Genomic DNA, 22,479 nt, shown 5'->3' on the forward strand with positions numbered 1-22,479 from the left:
CTGTACATTTCACCAGGAATGATATATATGGTTAAAATTAATTATATGTCAGCTTCTTTTTGAAAAAAAAATTATTTTCTATATTTGAAGAATATTGTAGGCTTGACCTATTCCAAGCGCGCCGCGGGGGGGTGGGGGGTACCCTTAACTTATTCTCCCCTATGGTCTGATTGCATAAAGATTGTCATAGATTCTCATTCTCCAGGCAAAACATTCCAGTCTGCAATTGGTTTCTCTTACTTAAATCATTATTTGCAACACAAGTTAAATATGTGTACATTTTCCTTCAATTCAAGCAGAAAGAGTACTGTGTTTTCTTAAGGATCCACATGAGTCTCTCTGGTAAGATTCATTTCAACTTGTTCATCAACTTCTTGGTCTCCTGATTCTGAGCCCTCTGTTCTTTGGTGGAATGTCTCATGGATCTTTGTCACACCCTTTTCCACACCCTTTTCCACAGGCCCTATTGCTTGATTTATGGTCAAGACAACATCCTTGACCACCTGTTTAAAATGTGAAAATTGAATATAAATCAAATGATCTACGAAATATGTATTCTATCCAATCCTTGTTGACAGGAAAGAACTTACACGCTGACCACCGTCAACAACAATGTCCTGAACGCTCTCGGTGACACTTGTTCCAGGAGCTTTGACCTGAGTTTCTTTTCTTTCGAACACAGCTGGGGTGTCACTTTCCTCCAACTTCAGTTTAGTCTTGGTTGTCTCTGTGGTGACCTTCCCATACTCATAAGCCGAAATGTAATGGTATGGTGCTGTTGAAAAGACAAACATATGTGCAATAGCTGCAATTGCCATCTGCCAAGCCATAAGACATAAACCTGCATTATCGTGGCTATTGGAGTAAACAGAATTATAATGAAGCTTTGTGGCCATAAAAGTTCAACACTAAAACCAAAACATTTAGAGAAGATTCTTTTCCTAGTTCAAGCAATGTTTTAATATTTAACAGAACAAAGTTGTCCAGCAGAAACAGAGTTACCACAGCAAAAGAAGTAACATACTTCGATACATATCAAGAAATCCTGCAAGCCTGTTTGTAGTCTCTCCTCCTTGGGAAGAACACCAAACGCACACAATAGCGCAATGCCCACACCTTGCCACCAAGTGGCAAAAACAATAGCCTTAAAGCTGATGAACTTTGCAAGTGGTCTTATTGGTTGAAGCCTTTCATGAGTTACATTATAGAACTGCACAAGGCAATACAATGCCCACATCTGGCTGAAGTTCAATACTACTGCCATGTATGGATAACTGCAAGAGAATAAAGGCGATAGTACTAAGCTTCCATGAAGAATATTGGAGTAATATAATTCAATGACATTAGCAGTGTGTTATAATTAATTACTCATATTTACATGAATTACATACCCATAATACCACTTGAATTTCCCATTTCCATAAACACCTGAGATCTCCAACACTAATGCTAAGAATGCACAAACTGTCTTCAGAATCATCTGGACTATCCGGCAGATATTAGAGCCAAAAAAATTATAGTGGATTTAGAGAAGGGAAAAACATAGTGACTTACATATTGTACAAGACCAAATTTTTCTATATTGAGCAAATGTTTCCCAAGAATACATGGTCGTAAGAAGAAGTTACGAAGAGACCAATGTGGTTCAGTGCGATTCTCATCTGTTCCTTCTACCAATGGTTTGTTGAGCAGTTTTCCCGATTGATTTTCAAGTAGTTCTACAACTCTTCTTTCACCTCCTACATAATAGCCATTCAAGAATAATTAAACAAGTTATAACATCACGAATTATAGTAATGATTAAGAAACACACTTCACAGAGAATATTTTAAGGTTATGGGATCTCCAAAGGGAGCACCATTGTGTAACCTACATCAGTTGCCTTGCTTGTCTTCCTACTGAGATAAATGCTTGATCTCAACTGTACAGGAAGTTTCTAGCAGTCTGTGAATATTCCAAGTTTCAAGATATTGAGCCCTCTAGAAAACATGGTCATGTTTGATTAATAGGAGGACCCCAAAGATTATATTTGTAGGTACAACTACGACAGTAAAACTGGCATGGTTGCATCAAAGAAGATATAAATAGTAACATTTCTGAAATCAATGCAGAAACAAATGACTTACCCAGACAAGCAACCAAGTAGCTTCCAAAAGAATACAAGGCAAATGCTTCATAACAATTTCTTAGAATGTCACATGCAAGAGAAAGTTTTGGATTCCACAAGGATAAAATCTGAAGAAGTCAAAACCAGAAAATCAATGCCAATACTGCATGACCAGAGTTATTAAAACGAAACGACAGAAAATGAATCTGCTAATGAAGGTTACAGATATAGTCAAGAGAAGAAACCTATAATATCATGTTTCCTTCTCTTAGAATAAATTCATGCTCTAAAACGTTCGACATGCATAAGAAAGCTTGACTATTAAATTTTGTTTTTTCTTGTGAACAGAGAAATTTAAATTCAAAGGTCGACGAAAGAAGAATGCAATCTTGTCGCATAGACATGGATATCTATTTTAGAGAGAGAGAGGGAACCATACTTACTGACTCAGTAGCATAGACAGGTACCATGAAAACTACAGCAACCACCCATTTTTGTTCCTGGAAAAGAGATTAATTAGGGGATTGAATGCAATCTAGTCCAATCCAAACTACAAACAAACAGGCATTTTCCTATTTCTTCAAATTGCAAACGAAAAGATCACGAAGCATCAGTGAAGAAAAATCTAACACAACAAACAAACATCATAAAGTGTCACATAGCTCAAGATAGCTTCATAATGAACACAATTCAGCAAAGTATATAACATAAACTGGATTGATTCCTGCAGTTATTTCAGAGTAAAACGGATTTTATGCATCGAAAAAAAGGAGACTCAAAGAGTTATGGTGAATTATATGGGAGAAGAACTGACAGTGGGTTTGGTGTATAATCTGAGATGTTGAAAGATGAGAAAAATGGAGAGGACCAGCGCCACAGCTGCAAAGCAGGCTCCAATGATAACAGCTGGTTGGTAGAGATCTCTGTATATGCTTTCATGGGCTGAGGCATAATGTGATGCCATTACTCAAACATGTTCCACTTCCCAGAGACAACTTTAATTATCAAGTTTAGCTCAATGTGAATATCAACTAAACCTGAACAAAACAGTAAATGATAATCAAATCCCATGATTGGAAAGGCTTAAACAATGGTTTCAAATAATCATAAAGCCATTAGGGTACCCAGAGAAAGGAAAAAAAAAAAAAAAAAAAAACCAACCAATCTCTTAAAAAACGAGAGAATTTTCAGCCATGTGAACAGAGTTTTCCATTGCTGGTGCAGAAAATCTATCCCCTCAAAATCCCAACTGATAAGTTCAAAGAGAAGAACGGCAGTTACCATTGTATATTATAACTTGTGGTGTCAGCTCGACACGTGTCCTCGTATTGCAACATTTTTCGTCAAACCAACGACACGTATTACAACCTCAACTGTTGGTGTAACAGAGAGAAGAGAACAATCCAGGTGGAGAGAAACCAAACCAAATTGCTTTTGGGGCCTACTAACTTAACAACACCATATTTGATTGTTGCATATATTGTTACAAACTGTTTTTGGGCTGATCGTGTGTTATACATGTAAAGCTTTGATGTATGTGTTTGTTGTTTTAATATGACACATTTCCATTTTAGGGAAGTCTTGGACTGCTTGTAGAGGGTTTCTAAATATAGTATGGACAACCCTTCCGCTCTGCAAGACTTCACCTGGTGGTGGATGCAACTGGAATCTATAAATATAAGATTAATGCACTTGATTCAAGGCCATTGCATCACATGGCCCAGTTTTGCAAGATTGTTAGAGAAATACATAATGGCTGTTCAAATGGTGAATTTGGGAGTCATAGTTCACTGAAAATAGTGCTGATCATGATTAATATTATTTACTTAAATCTCATGTAGAGAAGAGATGAGTGAACTCCTTCCAATGGGAGTGGGAGAAAGAGATGGCAAAGGAGCTAGAGACAGTTTGCGTGGAGGGACTACCAGACAGATTAAAGTTGCCTCACTTTTTTTATTTTATTATTATTATTATTATTTTGTGTAATGCTAGAGATGTACGTAGCACAAAGTTAATGAGCAATGGAAAATACCCTTTGAGACACGTGTTGGTCAGATACAGTCGGATGACCAGTCATCACCATGTCGTCATTCGACACTTGGCAAATCTCCTTCCCAGCTCCCTTCACCGGTCTGGTCAAGGGCGGCCCGGTAAAAAAAAACAATTCAACCTTTTTTTTGTTTTGGTTTAGCATTGGACTGGACATGTTCACGTGGCTGGGTGGTCTTGAAACCCCCATGAACAGCATGTTGGCCCGCCATAGATCTCATCTCATGTGAGGCACGATTTTATTTGATTTTTTGGAATATATAATTTATCACAAACTGTAAAAAAATAAAATTCTATTTTCTTTATCTTATGATGTAAAAGTAGCAATTCTTGCTTGCTGCACATTATCCTCTTTCTCAGTCTCATCATCACTTCTCATCCTCAATTTCCTCTATATTCTAGCACGAACAATGAAAACTAAAATTGAAATGGTTAAATCTGGAGACCAAAAAAAAAAAAAGAAAAAAGAAGAGAGATAAAATTAAGGTGATATACTAAGTTATGAAAGATAGAAAAAAGGCGGGAAAAGTGAGTGTTTGGGAACTTGAACCAGTGGCAAGATTACCAGCTTGCTTGGCTATGGAACTTCTCACTTCACAACTCTATATAAAGAAGAGCTCTCAGTGGCTTATGGGATTCTGTGTACACAAACACCTGATTTCTATAAGCCCACTTCATCCATTTCCTCTTCTTGTAACAAACAAATGAAGGTAACAAAAGAAACTTGTGCTTGGGTGATTGTGTTGTTATCAGTTTATCTGTATTCTGTATGCTTCAATTTAGAAGGTTTTTTTGACTTGTTTGATTTGATTGCAGATATTTGATTGGATGCAAAGTAAGCTTACTGGAAAAACCCTGATTAAGAAGCCAAGCTCAAAAGTGTTTGATGGTGATTATATATAGATGAAAATATGACATGTTCAATCACACAATTGAGTGTTCTTTTCTTTTAATCTGTGCTTTGTTTTTATAGATGACAAGGTGCAAAAACCTCCCAAAGAAGAAGTGAATGAGTGGCCTCATGGATTGCTGACAATTGGGACATTAGGAAATAGTGACTTGAAAGAAGATCAACAGAGCAACCCACCACCATCCCCTAAAGACCATCTCCATGGATTTACACCAGAGGAAGTAAGAAACATTCAGAATGAGTTGAACTCCTACTTGAATGAAGAAGCTGATCATCAATCAAATTCGGGCGCAGAGCTTGAAAAAGTTCCAAACTTTCTTCCACTGGACAAGTTTCTAACCAGACAGTCAAGCTTGAAAGTTGAGAGAAATGGTAACAATGCAGATTGTGATGAGCCTAAAGAAAATGGCAGTCGCTTCCAACGGAGCGGCAGTGTTGTTCTCAGCCGAGGGAAAGATGTTTGTTTGGAGAACACAAACACTGCCATTGGCAAGAAGTCGTTGTCTTTTCTCCTCAAGAAGGTGTTTGTTTGTAGAAGTGGGTTTGCACCAGCTGCTGCTCCTGGTCTAAGAGATCCAATCCTTGAGTCAAGAATGGAGAAGGTACATCATACACGTTCTCTTGTTAAACTTATGTTGTCAAACTGTAAATCTAGCTAGACCACACGTACAAGCAAAATTCAACGCAATAGATAATTTGATCAATAGTTTAGATTCACGGAGTATCAGTGATGTGATATACTGCATAGCTCAAATCCAAACATTAAGATTCATGCACATAACTAATTTTCCCCTACAGAGGGATTTGTGACATTTGTAATTATTTTTCCTTTCTTGATTTGTTGACAGATATTGAAGGCAATACTTCATAAGAAGATATACCCCAAAAGTTCAAGTGCTTCAACAATGTCCATGAAAAAGTACTTGGAGAACAGACACAATATTGCCAAGTCTGCCAATGATGAAGAAATAAATATTGATAAGGAAGATGAGGGAAGCAAATGGGTCAAGACTGATTCTGAATGTAAGCACTCACTTAATTATGTCATTTGGTTAAAGCATGGACATGCTTTGCAAAGTTGTTGACACCATTTTTCTTTTTCTGGTTGCAGATATTGTTCTAGAGATATAGAGACTACTGGGAAGAATTCATGCAGGGTAAGTTTTTGATGTAGCTTGATTGTCTCTTCCCCAAACATTAATCTTTTACTTCAAATTTTTACTGATCTTATGCTAAAATTAACTTTGACCTGCAGATTTCTGCCAATGTGGTGGTGTTGTCCTCTTTTGCATGCCTAATTTGTTGTCTAACAAAATGTTTGAGCTCCATACTTGGCTTTGTGCTGTGCAACGAGAGTGGCATTTTGTATGAATGAACTGTCTCCTACAGCTTGGCCTATGTTCCATTTCAGCATAATCAGCAAACACAAAAAAATAACAAAATAAATCGACTGTAAATCTTTCATCATCAAAATAAGGAAGGGAAAAAAAAGACTATTTATCTTTCTTTTTCCTTTTTAAAATATTTTTTTTTCCCTTTGCATATGAGATATTGCCAAAGGACTCTTTACCTTCTTTACCACGATAATTTAAACCAATAATAAAATAACGTGAAATCTACATGAATAAGCCACGATAATAAACGCGATACAATAAACCAATAATAAAATAACGTGAAATCTACATAACTTATTCATGTCGCTCCAAACTTTTTTTGAATGAATCATGTAACTACTGCAAATAACGATTGTGATATTACAATAAAACTAGTAGATAAAACTTTTTCAGCTCCATGATTAGAAGTGTTACACATGCATTGTTTCTGATATATGCAAAACAGAAAATATGCATTGTTTAAATACAAATTTATAAATAAACTCAATCCTAAACATGTATTTATAAAAAAAAAAACACTATTTAAACATAGAAACACACCCAAAATCAACCCCAAAGTCAACTTTTTGGGTGTGTTTATAAATGGGTTTTGAGTGTGTGTAATGATGGGTTTTAGGTGTGTTTATATGTTTAAATAGTGTTTTGGTTTTTTTATAATTTCAACCCCCATTTTTGGTGTTTTAGTGAAACTCCCTTGTTTAAATAAGAAGAAAATTTAACCCTTTTTATGTTTGAATTGAATAAGAAAAAGGTTTAAACCTTATTCTGAAAAAACATTAGTTATCATTTCGAATGATGGGAATTGTATAATTAAAAAGATTTAACCTTATTCCTGGATTTTTTTTAGTAAATACCATGAGATGTCATCATACCCGAAATACCTTATTTCTGTTTTCACACAAGAAGGAAAAAGAAAAAAGGAAAAAAACAAGAGAAAATAATATTCCTAATAATTGCTTCATATATGATGAAAAGATTACGTATGAGGAAACGTATAATTAATTAGATCGTGTATATCTAATTTCGGCGCCAATCTAGATGGTACTTAATCTAATCCGACGCTCCATTAAGGAGACCTTATAATTAATTAATCAAAGTTTTCCTCCTTAAGCTAGACTGTATCCTACTGTAAAAAGCTAATAATAATAATAACGAAAAAAAAGAGCAATATTGTGTGAGAGACAGAGAGAGAGAGAGAAGACCAATGAAAAGATGTCATCTTTTTGCCCAAGCCGGTGACTTTAATGGTCCAAAACCAACTTACACACTTAGTTGTTGATGGGTATTGTTGGAAATTGCTTGCAATTAGGGTTGGTGGTGGTGATGATCTAGTGGAGAAGTGTGTGACTGAAAGTTTTGGGCTTTGAGGCTTTTGGGGAGTTTTTTTCTTTTTAATTTTGGAGGTGGTTGTTTGGTGGGAAGCCAATGCCATTGGAGAAGGCTCTGTGGTCCTGTTGATTGGTTTTTCAAGTTCCCGATTCTCAGTAGAAGAGAAGTCTACTTCATGTCGTGGGCTGGCGCAGAAGACACTTTCCTTTCCACTTCTCTTGCGAGCTATCTTGACAGTATACTCTCTCTCTCTCTCTCTCTCTCTCTCTCTCTCTCTCTCTGTTTAGATCTAGTTTGAAGCAATTGAATCTAGTTTAAAGTAATTGAAGATGGGTTTTATGGATTTTTGGCTGTTTTGTATGTTTTAGCTGTTAATTGCCTTATAGAGCTCTTGTCTAGTATTTTTCTTGCACATTTGTTTCATGGAATGGTTTTAGAGAGGCTGCTTTACTGTTTGATTTGTAGCTTTCTTATTGCATGCTCTGTTTGATTGCGTTTTTCAACTGTATGTGAGATACCAGGAACATAACGAGTAAAGCTTCAAATTTGGATCTCTGCACTAAGTAATTATTATGATGTTGAATTTCAAGTGCTGAATTGTGGATTTGGGGTACAAGAGTGGTTCCCAATTTCTTAGAATGGAAGACATATCTTTGCTGCATAAACAAAAGTAGAAATGGGATAAATATTTTCTTAAAGAAATCAAGATTCAAACCATTATTAAATGTGAGCCATATGCTGAAGATGCACTCATTAAATTAAAGCTTCATAATTAGTGGTTTAATGTCACAGCAGAATGTTTTGTTTCTAGAGCTTTTGTAGCTCTTCCTTGAAGCACTGGAATTTTTATTTTTTGGGGGTGGGGGTGGGTGTTTGGGGGAGAAGGTGTTAAACTGGCATGGATGCCTACATTTTGGTTCCATGTGATTGCATGGATTCGTATTATGTGAGGTACATCAGTAAACTGATTAGAGATTGATTCATTACAAAGCACTTGGCTTATTAGGATTTTTTATTTGTTTTTCAGAAAAGCTTCTTGTCTTATTGCGAGATGGCCGAAAGCTCTTGGGATTACTACGGTCTTTTGATCAGTTTGGTATGTCACTTCACGTACCATACTAAGTTCTAATTAGCTTTACTCTTATTATTCTTTAGAAACCTTTATTGATAATGGTGATTTTCTTCCCTGTGCCCAGCTAATGTTGTTCTTGAAGGTGCATGTGAACGAGTTATTGTCGGTGATCTTTACTGTGACATCCCATTAGGTCTGTATGTAATCCGTGGGGAGAATGTCGTCTTAATTGGAGAGCTGGTATATTTGCATTCTCTTTCAGTTCTGGGAGACTTGACCACTTTTAATACTTTTGACTACGTTATCAGTTTTTTATTAAATTCTTGCTATGCATCTTTTATTTTAGGAATTGGGTAAGGAGGAGCTTCCTCCACATATGACTCTGGTACCAGAAGCAGAGATAAAAAGGGTAAGTCTTTAGATGTATGTTGGTTAATGCTTAATTTGAAAATTCCAATCTGAATGTTTAGCGTGTTAGCACTTGGTCATATTAAACCATGTTGACAAATGGATGAAGAGAACTTTGATTTTGTGAATGCCTATGCAGCATAGATAGCTTCTTTGCACTATCCTAATTTGTCCTGCCAGTGTTAATAGAGGAGCTTCTTTATGCCCTTTGCTATTTTGAGTGGGAATATAAGTTTACTCTGGCTTTTCTAAAGTAATTAACCTCTTGTATCAGCTGGATGTTGGAACCTTTCAATTAAATCCTTTCCTTTTTAAGATTAGTGTATTAAAGGTGCAATCTTATTATGTTGATTCAGGTATCTGGGTTGGATTGTTCCTTCCTATTGTTGTCTTTTGCACTTCACTGTAATTTAAGTACATGTTTCTCTTCTATTCAGGCTCAGAAAGCAGAGAGGGATGCTACAGATTTAAAAGGCTCCATGAGAAAAAGAATGGAGTTCCTCGATTTTGATTAACTTGCCCTCCCATATGTCGTGGGTTTAGGCCATGTCCGCAAATTTTAGTGCGACAGTGACCCAAGATTTTCACCTCAATGGGAGCGCAGAAAAGAAGAAAGAAGAGAAATAGTATAAGTTCTGAGGACCCATTGAACAAAGGGTGAGAAGGGAAAGTTATTTTTATCCGGGTCTAGTAAAGGCAAGGCAATGCTGATGGTTCCTTCATCCCACGCTTCATTTGGATTTGATTGATACGCAAGAACATGGTTTGGGTTCTACAGAATTGATTAGGGTTTTTAGATTCGCAATTGCTTCTCTGTCAAACATGCCTAGTTTTGATTTTTCATGGCAACCACTGTCATTACATTTGTAAGATGGTAATTCCTGTTGAATCCACATTATGCTTACATGCTACAAGTTTCTCCATATACTGCACTGCATGCTTATATTAAAAAAGATTGTATTCCCAATCAGGCCAAGCCAGAGTTTCCACCCTCTATGTTTCTCCCCGCCCCCAACAAAATTAGATCGAATGTTGTGGGGCCTAAACATATCAAGATGTACGTGACTTTAAACATATTGAATCACATGCCACAGGATCAAGGGAAATCTTATTCTTTCATTATTTAGTTCCTAATACAAGAACTTTCGCATGGTAGATTGGATCATCAAATGCGAATTCTTAACAAGCTTTTCATATAAGTACATGATCTGAAAAATTCGAATCCATAAACATGTAAAAACTCAGGATGAACGTTAAGCTAACGTAACTATAAGACTACTGCAGCAAAGGCTTATGCTTTTTCAGGGAATGTAAGCAATGATATAAGAGGCTCGAATTTAGGAAAGCGAGAAACAAGCTCCGATCGCTTTGCCAGCTCGAAGTCCTGGAACTGAAAGGCAGGTGCACAAGTGCATCCCACAAGAGAGTAGTGAGTCTCAGCATCCCTTGGAGCAGCTTTGAGCAATGCCCCATCTGGTGAAATGCTATAGTCCTTTGTTGGAAATGAACCAAACCATATATTTGGAGGCACCGTGTACTGGGGTTGCTGATCCTCTCCAATCAAATTGGGTCCAAGGCAGGTGAATTTGACTTGCCCATCTTTGTCATCCAACTCCACTATCTGATAGCAAAGATGAAACAACAAAATAACATAGAGAAATAAATCACTTTGAATACAAATGTACTATAATATATCACAAAGCCACTTTTAGAAGCTCTCTGTATCTTGAAATGACCATAGAAATGGCATGTCAATGCAGAGTATTTCAATCTTTCAACGTCTGAGCTGTGATCGGGGCATACCGTAATAGGTTCTCCCAGATAAAAATGCCAGGTTTCAGCCATTGGTATACGATGAAGGCGTGACGCATCCCCAGAAGGCAGCAAGAAGTAGATCGAAGAACTCACAGGGCGCTCAACCTTGTCTGCAGATAAGAAGCTACAGCTCTATTAGTAGAACAAATGGTAAGTAAAAACAATACAAAGTAGCAAGAAAATAGTTCAACTAAGCATCATTGAAGGTGGAAACAACAATTTCCCATATATAACAATTAGGCTCATTTTGATGAGCAAAGTGGATCTATTTCCATTTCAATTGAACATATGATTTCAGGAATAAACTTTGTTGCATGAATAAGTAGATTCTCACAAAAATCCAATATCATCCAACCAAACAGCAGATATAACACAATCTAGCCAACTTTCATTCCAAATATTTTCCAAAATTCCAAATTCAGGATCAAAATGCAAATAACAATAAAAACCCAATACACAGAGGAAATGAAACATCCAAAGTCAGATAAGATCAGTGTACAAAACATGAGAAATTGTTGAAAAACAAAATGATAAGTACAGAGTTACAAGGACTTACAATCTGGGGGAAGCTGGCACAAGGGCAGGGCAATGGAGATGTCTCTGAAAGTTTCAAAATAAAACCCACCTTCTGGGTGGGGATTCAGTTTCAGTTTCTCGACAATCTGTGATGTAGTTGCCATGTCCGTGGGATCTGTGGAAAGCTGAATCCTGTTTTGTCTTCCTCTGACAACACTCTTAGATTCACTTTGTGATTTTTGTGTTTTGGGTAATTTGACAGACTGAGCACAAGAGAGCTAGCTAACCAAATTTGACAAGGTCACCTATAATATTATATGGGTTTTTATCAGACGACTCGTCGTTTTCTTTGCAAGTGGTGGTGTTCTTTTCAACCAATTGGTGTTTCTTTTTTCTTTTTTGCTTTCTCTGTTTGACTACTCTTGTTCATCAAATAATGTGGCAATTATTTCTTTATTAAATTATGAGCTCACTTCATTTGGAATCTCAATTATTTCTATCAGGAAAGAGATTTTTACTCAATGGCAAAAGGAAGCATATGGGGATAGAGATTTTGCCAGCCTCTTGTTGGAAACAATTTTGAAAATCTTGGAAAATGACAAGCCATTAAATAAAATCATGTGATACATGTATGTATGTATGTCATTTATGTACATGAATGAATGTCTCTCTGTTAGTATTCCTAGAAAAGAAAATTATTATGGTGACCTGAAATATCCTCCTATGTACAACTAATTTAAAAAAGAAGAAGAAAAAAAGGGTATCACACCCTCATGATCAGGAATTAGATCAGAGAACTAAGAACCAAAACTTCCTCCAGAATAGAAATATGACTTAATTTATTCAGTATTTTTCACTAAATTCCATTTGCTTCCCTTTGTTCCAACCCAACACTCTCCTCCTACCCCTTTTACTTTTCTTCTCACCTATATGGCAAGAGAAAAAAAACCTGCACCTGTTTAGAAATTTATCACTTTTAATTATCTAGTATTTTTTCACTCAATTCCATTGCTTTGCTTCTGTGGTTGCTTTGATCTCCTCTTGCCCTTTTAATTTCTCACCTTGTTGAAAGAAAGCCCATCTGAATTGAAGTATATAGAGCAAGCACATTACCGTATATATATGCATGCCTATATGCCTCTCATACTTGTACCTCTTCTATCCTCCTAATGGCTTCCCTTATATCAAGTCTTTGCTCAGGATCACTGAGAGTGCAATCAGCTCCAATCTTGAGAAGCTGCACCATCTGATCCACAGAGTCTGCATCACTTGCTATCTCTGGGTCAAGCAGCTCTTCTTCTCTCTGCTCAGCCATTGCTGATTGCACCCATTGCACCACATCAGTTCCTCCTTTGCCATTGCTTAGATATTGGGAAGGGAATTTCCCAGTTAGGATCTCAAGGATTAGAATCCCTAGGCAATAAACATCAGACTTTGGAGATATTTGCTGGGACTCTGTGATCTCTGGGGTCCTAAAAGCAAACATTGTTTGAGCAGCATTGTTGGGGTTGATGAGGGGATGCAAGGCATAGTCATTTAGGACTGGCTCATAGTCATCATTCAACAGAACATTGCTTGACTTGAGGTTTCCATGGGGAAGGTCATAGGATGCAAACTCTGTGTGGATGAACCCCATTCCACATGCAATTCCTTGGATTATCTTCAGACGGATAGGCCAATTCAGCTCCGAATGAGAAATGCCACGATCACCTGCAAATTAAACGTTTGTATTAGCCTAGTTTGGCAGACTCTCAATCTAAAGACGACTGATCATATTAGGTAGTGTCACATGAGTTTTCAATAGAATGATCGCATTATAGTTTACATCTCTAACATAACTATGTCACCATGGAGCCAAAATACCAAAAATCAAAATGGTTATAATGTAGAAGCTTAAAACAAGATTAGTTAAAGCAAAATTGTGACAAGTTCATACCATGCAAAAGGTATAGCAAGCTGCCCTTAGGAATGTACTCTGAGATCAACAGCTTCTCCTCTCTCCTATAATGGTAAGCCAAAGGAGTCAAGATATTCTTGTGCCTTAATCTTCCAAACCTTCTCATCTCAGCATCAAACCCATCTCTCCCCAACCTATTCATGTCCCTCATCCTCTTCACCACCACAGACATCCCATTGGACATCACAGCCTTGTAAGCCGATCCCAACCCTCCATTCCCTAAAACCTCAGCCGCAGCTTTCATCAAATCAGACAATCCAAACGAACCCTTTTCATCATTCACCATCAAAAGCTCGTTCATGCCATTTTTCCCATGATTTGACCCCTTCTTAGAGTCCCCTTTTTTGCTACTGGTTTGGTGGACCTCCAAGCTATGATTAGTGCTGCCCAGACTGCGGTTGTTGCTACTTGGGACATGAACTTCAACCACCTGCTGATGATGATCATCCAATTGTTCTTTCCCAAGCACATCGAAATCGTCGTCTCTCTTTCGCCTTTTTGCTACAAACAACACATACAGCAAGAGTAGTATCATGATACCCAAGATGACACTGATGATTATGATGATGGTTGTCGTTCTTTTAGAATCCACGTCTGAGGATGACGAGGACGGCGACGAAGGTGGTGGGGATGGTGATGGGGTTGATGGAGAAGGGGAAGGGGCAGGGGTTGGAGCTGGTGATGGGGATGGAGATGGGGATTTACATGATGACTTGAGTGGCACGCCACAGAGCCCTTCATTTCCTTCAAATGCCTTTGGGTTGTACTTGGACATGCTGTCTGGGATTGGACCTTGTAACTTGTTATTTGACAAGTCAAGTGAGTTCAATCCTTGTTTTAGTTTGGGGATAGGGCCTGTGAATTGGTTTTTCTCCAAGTGAAGTTCTTCTAGCTTGTTCAATTGGCCCAAGGACTCTGGGATTTTGCCTGTGAAATTGTTGTTACCGAGGTATATTTTTTTCAGTGAGGTCATATGGGAAAAGTAGTCTTTTGGTATTTCACCAGAGAATCCACTTCCTGACAGGAGCAAGGATTTCAAGGCACCAAGTGTGTGGAAGTCTGGGATTGAACCTGAGAAATTGTTGTTCATGAAATTAATGGTTCTTAGGGTAGGAATGTCTTTCAAGGCATCAAAATCAATCTTTCCAGAGAGACCCATGTCGGAGATATGGAGACCACTGATGACATTACTGCCCCTGGAGCAAACAATCCCGGTCCATTTGGCTTTGCATGGAGATGAGTTTTGATCAGGGGTCCACTTGTCTAAGGCACCTGCATGGGTGAGTGATTTCTTGAACTTGAGGAGAGCTTCTTGGTCTTGTGGTAAGGAGAGGGAGAGGTAGGGGGAGGAAGAGAAGAAGAGGAGGAGAAAGAGGAAGCGAACAGCGGCCATTGCCGAGCCGGGAAGGGGGACAATGGGTCGTCGTCTCCACCGGATAGAAACGAGCCGCTGTTCGGAGAGAAAGATGGGTGGTGGTTCTTCTCTGAGGTTCCCTTGTGTTTGCTTAATTTCGTTTTGTTGATCATGAATTTGGGGTGTATGGGAGGAGGAGGAGTTGGGTGTGTCATGTTGGGTGGTGGGTTGGGGGTGTGTTTGTGGCTTTGAGATGGGTTTGGGGATGGAGATTACCAGATTTTACAAGATAAACTCTAAGAATAGAGATTGGGACAGAGGAAAGAGGGCTGGATTTGCCTCTTGTGGGATTTGGGGAGGAAACAGAGAGAGGTTGTGGAATTTGCATTGACCTTGTCAGCCTCTGGATGCCCTACATTTCAGGACTTTCAATTTCCAAAAAGTGCTAAACATTCATTCAGTTGGTTTGGCAGAGGCAGAGCAAAACCATATTTATGTTATTTCAATGTGCTGTGTAATTATAACAATATTACGGCAAACTTCTTCTAAAAAGAAATCAGGGAAAACTTAATTAACTCAATCTCAAAAGGGAACTAAAACAAATAAAATAGAGTGAATAACAACCAATTCTAGCCAAGTTTCAAAGCTGGTGCCTGGACACTTTGCTCATGATCATGCTTGTTGGATATCACCATGGCCACCCAAGCATCAGTCATTTCACACTCCAGTCATGAACTTTTAACAAAAAAAGAATATTCAAATTACAGAAAGGAAGTCATGAGGCTGTCTTGGCTTCTTTGTATGTACAATTTCTTTGATCTTATAACAGAAGAGATTATCACATAATGCAGAGAATAGAGATATACATGCATGCAGGCTGCTTGGTGTTTCAATTACAAGCCTTCCAGGAGTCTTCAAGCCCACAGCATCAATATTGTGAAGTGAAAGCCTGCACAGATGAATTGTTAGTTAAAAATTTATCAGCGCATCAAAGTGTGTAATACATTTTATGTTTTGGACAATTCAGAGCATGCAATGAAGTATATATATATATATATAGCGTTACCGAAAATATGTTGCAGTGACCAGGATCTGCAATATGAGCCATCAAATTCTCAATGGGATCTTTCCCTGTATAAATGGCTTGGAACAAGAACCCCACAAAAGCCAGCATTGCAAGGCGCCCATTTTTTATCTCCTTTGTTCTCAACACCATCACAGGCTCAGGAGATCCTCTTCCCCACATCATGGGATCAAACCATAGCCCACCAGGGTACCCAACATCTGGTTCTGGGTTCTTTTTGTGAGGAAGCTTAGGCTCAATATCAACACTCCCAGGGTTAATTATGTCAGCCCATCTCCTTCCCTCAACCCACCCCATTAATGCTAACTGCACCACAAACAGGGTTGTGGGGTCTGCAAAGTATTCTCTCTCACCAGCCTCAAACCATGAGAAGTTCTCAATAAACCCTAATCTTTCAAGCCACTCTGGAATTAGAATTCCAGACACTGCCAGCATTGCCCATCTGCCATGCATCAGCTCAGCTTGTGCAAACCATTTTAGTAACTCAGGATCAGACCCTGCAAAATTCGTCAAATTGGGTTTACATTTCTATGGAAATAAGTCAAACTAAGACCATACACAGAAAGTGTACAAATGGTCTAAAATTAACATGTACATACCTAATCCAAGGGGGTCAAAGCCAAAATCACCAGGAAGGCTATAGTTTTAACCCCAAAACAAAAGTCAGGATGAAAGCAGAGATAGATATATGCTGAAAATATAGGAGGGGTGATTTAAAACAGTCAAATTGATGAATTTAATTAATAATTATTTCTGACCTGCCATCAAGCCACTCTGGAGGTGAGCTACCAGGAAACCACAATGGCCTATCTGGAGGGAGTGGTTCACACACACTTGACACTCCTTTTGTTGCATTTAAACTGGTTGTTCTTCTTCCCAGTATGCATGGTTTTACTTTTCCTGGGCAAAATTTCCAAGGCACTTCCCTGTACTCAATTAGAAACCTTGTACATGAACAGTATATTAAAGAAAATTAGTATTTGAAAGATTGAAATTAAGAATGTGGTTTAGGACAACTTTGTTACCTCCTTGGGATGGTTGAGAGTGCAGAAGTAATTGCCAGGGCCATAGATGGCAAGACGGTCCAGCCACACTGAGCAGAGTTTGATAGCTTAATTTGGGTTCCCTGCAAATTGTTTGACAGTTTTTCTACTCACCGGGAAGATGGATAGTTCATGATAGGGTGAATTACAACTTAATTGGCCCCAAAAAGAAGAAGAAAGATCCAATGGGAAGTTGGCACGTGTTCTGGATATTAGTTTTGAGGTATTGATTAGCCAATGAGAACTTTTATTTTATAATTTTTCTGCCTTCTTCAAAATTTAAAAATAATAATAATTCTTTTTCCCACCTGTTCTTTTTAGTAGAGATTAATTAAGAATTAAAATCGGAACCTTGGTATACCATTTTTTGGGGTACCTGGTATTATAAATTTGAAAACAAAAAGGATATGTAATTTATCAGAGAGCCCATAATTCATTTTATTTACTTATTTGCCCAATATTTTATATTTCCTTACAATTTAGCTCTTATGTACATGCATCTGCTTTCAAACTTATCTCGATTACACGTGTGTTTGAAAACGTCTCAAAACTCCTGCAACCTTTTAAAACCGTCTCATGTTACCCATTCCATCAGTTTTTTAGCCGTTCCATTACGAGCGTTGGGTCCCACTCCGTTTTAACCTTTAATCTATCTTCGAATAAGAGTTTCTCAGTTCAAACAAATTGGGAAATTGGGTGAGAAGGGGAAATAGGAGAAGAGGGCTTAGGGTTTGTGAAAATATGAGAGTGGGTTCGATTTTGGGAGAAGCTAGAGAAGAAATTAGGGGTTTGGCGTTAGAACTCTGAGATGGAGTTTGAAATTGGGAGATTGTGGAGTAAAAGATTTGGGTTGATGGAAACAGGAGAGAAGCAAGAAGAAGCAAGGCATGGCCAATGGTGTCATTGTGGAAAGTTAGCACGGATGCAGACTTCTTGGACCAGTTCAAACCCAGGGCGGAGATTTCTAGTCTGCCCAAAGTCAAAGGTAAGCATGTTTAAGATCAAATTTTCAGTCATTGTTTTGGGCATCACAAATTGATAGAGTTCTTATTGATGAAATTGTCCGTGATTGATAAAATTTTCAGTCATTTTATTAGGAAATTTTCAGTCATTATTCTTGGTTGATACAAGGAAGTGGAGACAAAGGATGTAGGTTTTTTCAGTGGTTTGATGCAGAAATGTGTGAGCGTTCAAAGTCTTTGATACCTGGTTTGCTGAGGAAGATTGATAGGGTGAAGAAGGAAAATGCAAAGATTCGAGCAAAGTCAAAAATGTTGTGGGCTGCTATGTTGCTTTCTTGGTTGGTGGTGTTTACCATGAAGATGAATTAGGCACTTTGGAAGTAGTTTAGTGGGCACTGTAATTTGAGAACAAATGTTAATGTAATGTAAGGCACTTTGGCAGTAGTTAGGCACTTTGGCAGTAGTTTAGTGGGCAAATTTATTTTGAGAACAAATGCTAATCTAATGTAAGGCACTTTGGCAGTAGTTATGTTAGTGTAATGTAATGTAATGTAATTTGGTGTAATGTAATGTAATGCTAGTTAAGTTTGTTAATTGTTTTTGTTTAGAGGTTACAAATGGTGACATGAATGTAATGTTAGTTAGTTAAGTAATGTAATGCTAGTTAAGTTTGATCTGTGATATGAATGGTAACTTGTTTAGAGGTTACAAATGGTGACATATTGAATGGTCAATTATCCATAACAGACATCAATAATCCCAGAAACCAAATATAAGCACAAACCAAAATATGTTCCAAAATAGGTTCCAACCATAACAGCCTTAGGAATATAAGCACAAATCAAAACAGGTTCCAAAATACCCAAATAGGTTCCAAAATAGGTTCCAACCATAACAACCTTAGGAATATATGCACAAACCAAAAAAGGTTCCAAAATAGGTTCAAACTATAACAGCCTTAGGAATATATGCACAAACCAAAACAAGTTCCAAAACCAAAACAAGTTCCAAAACCAAAATAGGTTCCAACCAAACATTCAAGGATGAAAAAAAGTCTTCCACAACATTTAAGTCTTCCACAACATGTCTGGACCATTAAAGTCTTCCACAACATTCAAAGATGAAAAAAAAGATCTTTGACAAAATGGCTCCTCTGTTGATCTTTCATCCTCCTCCTACGTTGTTGTACTCGAGATAGTTTGGCAGGTTCAGATGCTTGAGATGGTTGGGATTGAGAAGCATCAGCTGCTTGAGATGGTTGGGATTGAGAAGCATCAGCTACTTCAGAAGCCTGGGATTGAGAAGGCACTTAGGAACCACTTGCTTGTTTCCTTTGCCTTAATTGCATACTTTGTTGTCCACTACTTCTGTCTCCACCATCTCTCCTTCTTACCTAAAACAAATAATAATTAGAAGTTTCCATGATATGAAATTTTGATTGGTGAAAACATAGTTGAAACCGTGGCACTTACCGCAAGTTTTTCCTTGGCAACTTTCCTCGACCTAGTAGGCTTTATGTTGGGATTTCTAAGTTTCTAATAAGCAAAGTCATCAAGTCAGAAACCAAATCAAATACATTTAAATGTAAAGCAATAAGCCTATATTGACACATACCTTACAACTAATTTGATTATGCCCTTCTCCACCGCAATTGCCATACTTTAAAGGAATGTCATACCTAGGAAGCTTATATGGATTAGCAGGTTGTTAGGTTCATCAACAGCTTGTTTTCTTGTCTTCTTAGGCCTACCAGGCTGCTTGTGGTATTTCGGAGGGAGTAACGGAGGTAAATTAATTTTCATCCACTGATCTTGGCTAGTCATAGACATAATCATTGGTTCATAGGCTCTCAAATAAGCCTCCTTCTTGAACCCTGAATCACAAAAGTCCTCTGGATTCCCATGAAACCAACTTATTGCAACACAAGCATGCAAAAATGGTATTCCATTCAAATCCCAAGCATGGCATGAACAAGAATGGGCATTCAAATCAACAGCAAATGTGCGGCCACTATGGTGCATTACTTCAAACTTATTCTGTCCAGCAGCCTTAGGAATGCACCAATGAGCTGTTCCTTTGTTTTTCTCTAATATCTTTCTAATTCTTGGCCCAACTTTTCCATGCAATTTCTCACAGAAAACCCTTCTTCCAGTTATCAACAACATTATATACAACCGAATTCTTTCTACCATAGTCAAAACAGGCTTGTCTCTTGCATCCATTATGCTACGGTTGAATGCACACATAGGTTGTTCATAAGCATGTCACACTTGGAATCACTCTTGAAATATGCCCTACTCCAATGCCTATGATCTTTCTCTGCAAGCCAATCATATGCAGGTTTAGACAACTCCAACATCTTTCTCATCTCTGCATGAAACCATGGCACTGTTGTGGCCTTAGCAATTGCTTCCATTTGATGTTTCAAAGCAAGACCTCTATATTCCATATAGAAGTTTCCATATAGATGTTTCAAACAATGTATATGCTCTGCATGAGGGAATAGAGCATCCATAGCATCTATTAACCCTTTTTGTTTGTCAGTCATAAATACATAACCATGGCTATTTGTTATATTCATATCACCACTCAATAATTCTAAAAACCACAGCCACGTTGAATTGCTCTCAATCTCTACATATGCATAGGCAAGTGGAAACATTCTGTTGTTTGCATCAACTCCTCATTGCAGAAAAGCACTTGCCCAGGGTGAGGCTCTTTGACATGACACTTATCTAAGCAAACCACAGGCCTACAACCATCTAAAAACCCCTTCTTTTAAGCTGCAAGACATATGTAAATTCTCTGAAACCTTGGCCTATCACCTTCCATTTTAGATTTAATGATAACTGTACTTCCCACATTTCTGGTTCTTAACTCATGACAATAATCCCACAATACTTCATATTGTTTATTGTAGGACCCCTCTACAATGTCAACTGCCATGGCTCTTGCTCTGTACACAGTTGCTCTAGATGGTCTATAACTATAGTCTTGGTGAACTTGCTCTGCAAAAGAAGAAGCAGTCCAATTTGGATTGAGCCTTTGCCCTGAATATCTTTCAGCCAACCAAGCAGTAGTGGCATGTATATTTTTAGTCCCCTTACTACAAATATGTGTAGGATTAAAGGTTTTCACCTACAGGTAAGTGCTACCACTAACACTTGAAGCATGAATAACAAAAAGACAACCCTCTTCACATACTACTCTTATTTTGTTACGGTCATTATTCATAAATATCAACTCTCTTCCACAATTAATGGAGTATATCCTCACAGCTTTTCTAAACAACTCGGCAGTTGCAAACTTTAAACCTATTTTGAAACCTGGGTTTGCCATATCAATTTTGGGTCTGAAATCTTCACCTTTTGGCATCCTATTCTTCTTCCTTCTTACTTCACCTACTACATCATCTTCACTTGAAGAGCTATTTGGGTAGGTAAGTGTATGTGACTCTTCTCCGTTGTCTGACTCATCATTTTCCTCTGCATTAGGATCATTGTCAATGCAACTATGATCCATATAACCTTCAAATCACTTATCATCATTTCTTCAGTAAGTCATTCTCTTCATCACTCTGTGCATAGTCACTATCTTCAAAGTCTGGATCACTGCTATCATCATCCTCAGAACAAGAATATTCTTGATCACTGCTATCATTCCCCACTTAGCTTGAAGTCAGGCTCACTACCTTCAAGTACAAAACTATCACCCTGCTATTGCATTTAGGTACCATGCTCATACAAGCTAAAAGCGTACTATCATATATTATTTGAATGAGTCTACTAGTTCCAAACTCTTCACCATAAAAACTCACATCATACCCATCGTCATATCCTAAATCTTTAGTCATTCCAAATAGCTCTAACATGAACATATAGTCAACCTCACAGTAATCAAACCAACTGACTTCACCACCCAAATAAGACCTGACTGTCCTTTCTATTTTTAACTAGTTTATCTCCATGGAAAAACTTAAATGTGACAATCTCATCAGCATATTTATCTACGTAAGAGGAAGATTCACTTAACAAAAGGAAAAAACACACAAAGAGAAAACAATGACCACACAAGGATAATACAAGGAACACCCAAAGACCACATAAGGTATATTGGGGCCAACGCAGAGTAAAAAAGTACATGAAAAAACCAAAAAAAATTCAGCAACAGACCATACTAGGAACATGCAAGGACCACACAATGACCACACCAGGACCAGCACAGAGTCAAAAAGTATACAAAAAAACAAAAACAAAATCCTAACAGCAGTTCAATGCACATGCCAAAATCAAGAAAATCGAGTAAGATTGGGTTCACTTACATATGATTTGACAACCTCCAGATTCTCTAAGCACCACCATCTTCGCACTTTACTAGCCTTAAAGTCTAAAGTCAAACCCCTAATTTCTTTCTCCAGCTTTCCCAAAATCGAACCCACCATCATATTTTCACAAACCCTAAGTTCTCCTATTTCCCCTT

General features: G+C 37.9%; 8 protein-coding genes across 9 annotated transcripts; 2 read left to right on the forward strand and 6 right to left on the reverse strand.

Annotated features, from left to right (window-relative positions):
* Positions 1 to 217: 217 nt before the first annotated feature.
* On the reverse strand, positions 218 to 3,347 carry LOC103340663 (organic solute transporter ostalpha protein (DUF300)). The gene is made up of 9 exons (XM_008244101.3): positions 3,269 to 3,347; positions 2,922 to 3,144; positions 2,551 to 2,607; positions 2,127 to 2,235; positions 1,555 to 1,739; positions 1,392 to 1,480; positions 1,025 to 1,274; positions 591 to 818; positions 218 to 503 (listed from the first exon to the last, which is right to left on the reverse strand). The coding sequence occupies exons 2-9, from the start codon at positions 3,069 to 3,071 to the stop codon at positions 318 to 320; spliced, it is 1,254 nt and encodes a 417-aa protein (XP_008242323.1). The 5' UTR covers positions 3,072 to 3,144; positions 3,269 to 3,347; the 3' UTR covers positions 218 to 317.
* Positions 3,348 to 4,860: 1,513 nt separating this feature from the next.
* LOC103340664 (protein DEEPER ROOTING 1) lies at positions 4,861 to 6,197 on the forward strand. Its single transcript, XM_008244102.1, has 5 exons — positions 4,861 to 4,866; positions 4,973 to 5,045; positions 5,130 to 5,668; positions 5,915 to 6,089; positions 6,178 to 6,197. Exons 1-5 carry the CDS (start codon positions 4,861 to 4,863, stop codon positions 6,195 to 6,197), a joined length of 813 nt encoding a protein of 270 aa, XP_008242324.1.
* A 1,422-nt stretch (positions 6,198 to 7,619) lies between these two features.
* LOC103340608 (sm-like protein LSM1B) lies at positions 7,620 to 10,192 on the forward strand. The gene is made up of 5 exons (XM_008244039.3): positions 7,620 to 8,025; positions 8,817 to 8,885; positions 8,986 to 9,101; positions 9,208 to 9,270; positions 9,707 to 10,192. The coding sequence occupies exons 1-5, from the start codon at positions 7,965 to 7,967 to the stop codon at positions 9,782 to 9,784; spliced, it is 387 nt and encodes a 128-aa protein (XP_008242261.1). The 5' UTR covers positions 7,620 to 7,964; the 3' UTR covers positions 9,785 to 10,192.
* Positions 10,193 to 10,365: 173 nt separating this feature from the next.
* On the reverse strand, positions 10,366 to 11,893 carry LOC103340609 (RmlC-like jelly roll fold protein). The gene is made up of 3 exons (XM_008244041.3): positions 11,641 to 11,893; positions 11,073 to 11,194; positions 10,366 to 10,890 (listed from the first exon to the last, which is right to left on the reverse strand). Exons 1-3 carry the CDS (start codon positions 11,762 to 11,764, stop codon positions 10,561 to 10,563), a joined length of 576 nt encoding a protein of 191 aa, XP_008242263.1. The 5' UTR covers positions 11,765 to 11,893; the 3' UTR covers positions 10,366 to 10,560.
* Positions 11,894 to 12,270: 377 nt separating this feature from the next.
* LOC103340610 (pollen receptor-like kinase 3) lies at positions 12,271 to 15,373 on the reverse strand. Its single transcript, XM_016795997.2, has 2 exons — positions 13,537 to 15,373; positions 12,271 to 13,310 (listed from the first exon to the last, which is right to left on the reverse strand). Exons 1-2 carry the CDS (start codon positions 14,948 to 14,950, stop codon positions 12,742 to 12,744), a joined length of 1,983 nt encoding a protein of 660 aa, XP_016651483.1. The 5' UTR covers positions 14,951 to 15,373; the 3' UTR covers positions 12,271 to 12,741.
* Positions 15,374 to 15,451: 78 nt separating this feature from the next.
* Positions 15,452 to 17,179, reverse strand: LHCA6 (PSI type II chlorophyll a/b-binding protein (Lhca2*1)). 2 transcript variants are annotated; one of them, XM_008244044.3, is made up of 5 exons: positions 17,021 to 17,179; positions 16,754 to 16,921; positions 16,595 to 16,632; positions 15,978 to 16,492; positions 15,452 to 15,860 (listed from the first exon to the last, which is right to left on the reverse strand). In XM_008244044.3, exons 1-5 carry the CDS (start codon positions 17,062 to 17,064, stop codon positions 15,840 to 15,842), a joined length of 786 nt encoding a protein of 261 aa, XP_008242266.2. In that variant the 5' UTR covers positions 17,065 to 17,179; the 3' UTR covers positions 15,452 to 15,839. The 2 variants fall into 2 exon arrangements, with proteins under 2 accessions (XP_008242266.2, XP_008242265.2); XM_008244043.3 differs by having other exon boundaries at positions 16,754 to 16,939; positions 17,021 to 17,178.
* Positions 17,180 to 19,661: 2,482 nt separating this feature from the next.
* LOC148914557 (uncharacterized) lies at positions 19,662 to 20,222 on the reverse strand. The gene has a single exon (XM_089042682.1). It carries the CDS (start codon positions 20,220 to 20,222, stop codon positions 19,662 to 19,664), a length of 561 nt encoding a protein of 186 aa, XP_088898808.1.
* LOC148914558 (uncharacterized) lies at positions 20,222 to 21,522 on the reverse strand. Its single transcript, XM_089042683.1, has 3 exons — positions 21,277 to 21,522; positions 20,826 to 21,138; positions 20,222 to 20,634 (listed from the first exon to the last, which is right to left on the reverse strand). The coding sequence occupies exons 1-3, from the start codon at positions 21,520 to 21,522 to the stop codon at positions 20,222 to 20,224; spliced, it is 972 nt and encodes a 323-aa protein (XP_088898809.1).
* Between the last annotated feature and the right edge of the window lie 957 nt (positions 21,523 to 22,479).

Source organism: Prunus mume, linkage group LG8, assembly GCF_029339155.1.
Source record: "Prunus mume cultivar Tortuosa linkage group LG8, ASM2933915v1, whole genome shotgun sequence".
NCBI classification, from domain to species: Eukaryota; Viridiplantae; Streptophyta; class Magnoliopsida; order Rosales; family Rosaceae; genus Prunus; species Prunus mume.

Excerpts from the sequence above, each read along its gene's own strand:
- LOC103340664 (XM_008244102.1), top strand. Across the intron at positions 5,046-5,129 it reads AAGCTCAAAAGTGTTTGATG|ATGACAAGGTGCAAAAACCT; the intron begins GTGATTATATAT and ends TTGTTTTTATAG. Across the intron at positions 5,669-5,914 it reads TTGAGTCAAGAATGGAGAAG|ATATTGAAGGCAATACTTCA; the intron begins GTACATCATACA and ends ATTTGTTGACAG.
- LOC103340610 (XM_016795997.2), bottom strand. The coding sequence starts at position 14,950 with ATGGCCGCTGTTCGCTTCCTCTTTCTCCTCCTCTTCTTCTCTTCCTCC. Across the intron at positions 13,311-13,536 it reads CTTGCTATACCTTTTGCATG|GTGATCGTGGCATTTCTCAT; the intron begins GTATGAACTTGT and ends TTTAATTTGCAG.
- LOC148914558 (XM_089042683.1), bottom strand. The coding sequence starts at position 21,522 with ATGGATCATAGTTGCATTGACAATGATCCTAATGCAGAGGAAAATGAT. Across the intron at positions 21,139-21,276 it reads CCGAGTTGTTTAGAAAAGCT|GTGAAAACCTTTAATCCTAC; the intron begins GTGAGGATATAC and ends ACTTACCTGTAG. Across the intron at positions 20,635-20,825 it reads CATTAAATCTAAAATGGAAG|AGATTGAGAGCAATTCAACG; the intron begins GTGATAGGCCAA and ends ATGCATATGTAG.
- LOC103340608 (XM_008244039.3), top strand. The coding sequence starts at position 7,965 with ATGTCGTGGGCTGGCGCAGAAGACACTTTCCTTTCCACTTCTCTTGCG. Across the intron at positions 8,026-8,816 it reads TCTTGCGAGCTATCTTGACA|AAAAGCTTCTTGTCTTATTG; the intron begins GTATACTCTCTC and ends TTTGTTTTTCAG. Across the intron at positions 9,271-9,706 it reads CAGAAGCAGAGATAAAAAGG|GCTCAGAAAGCAGAGAGGGA; the intron begins GTAAGTCTTTAG and ends TCTTCTATTCAG.
- LHCA6 (XM_008244043.3), bottom strand. The coding sequence starts at position 17,064 with ATGGCCCTGGCAATTACTTCTGCACTCTCAACCATCCCAAGGAG. Across the intron at positions 16,940-17,020 it reads CTCTCAACCATCCCAAGGAG|GTTTCTAATTGAGTACAGGG; the intron begins GTAACAAAGTTG and ends TTCATGTACAAG. Across the intron at positions 16,633-16,753 it reads CCAGAGTGGCTTGATGGCAG|CCTTCCTGGTGATTTTGGCT; the intron begins GTCAGAAATAAT and ends TTAAAACTATAG.
- LOC103340663 (XM_008244101.3), bottom strand. The coding sequence starts at position 3,071 with ATGGCATCACATTATGCCTCAGCCCATGAAAGCATATACAGAGATCTC. Across the intron at positions 1,740-2,126 it reads CTACTTGGTTGCTTGTCTGG|GAGGTGAAAGAAGAGTTGTA; the intron begins GTAAGTCATTTG and ends GCTATTATGTAG. Across the intron at positions 1,275-1,391 it reads AAATTCAAGTGGTATTATGG|TTATCCATACATGGCAGTAG; the intron begins GTATGTAATTCA and ends ATTCTCTTGCAG.
- LOC103340609 (XM_008244041.3), bottom strand. The coding sequence starts at position 11,764 with ATGGCAACTACATCACAGATTGTCGAGAAACTGAAACTGAATCCCCAC. Across the intron at positions 11,195-11,640 it reads GTGCCAGCTTCCCCCAGATT|ACAAGGTTGAGCGCCCTGTG; the intron begins GTAAGTCCTTGT and ends TCTTATCTGCAG. Across the intron at positions 10,891-11,072 it reads ATCTGGGAGAACCTATTACG|ATAGTGGAGTTGGATGACAA; the intron begins GTATGCCCCGAT and ends CTTTGCTATCAG.
- LOC148914557 (XM_089042682.1), bottom strand. The coding sequence starts at position 20,222 with ATGGATGCAAGAGACAAGCCTGTTTTGACTATGGTAGAAAGAATTCGG.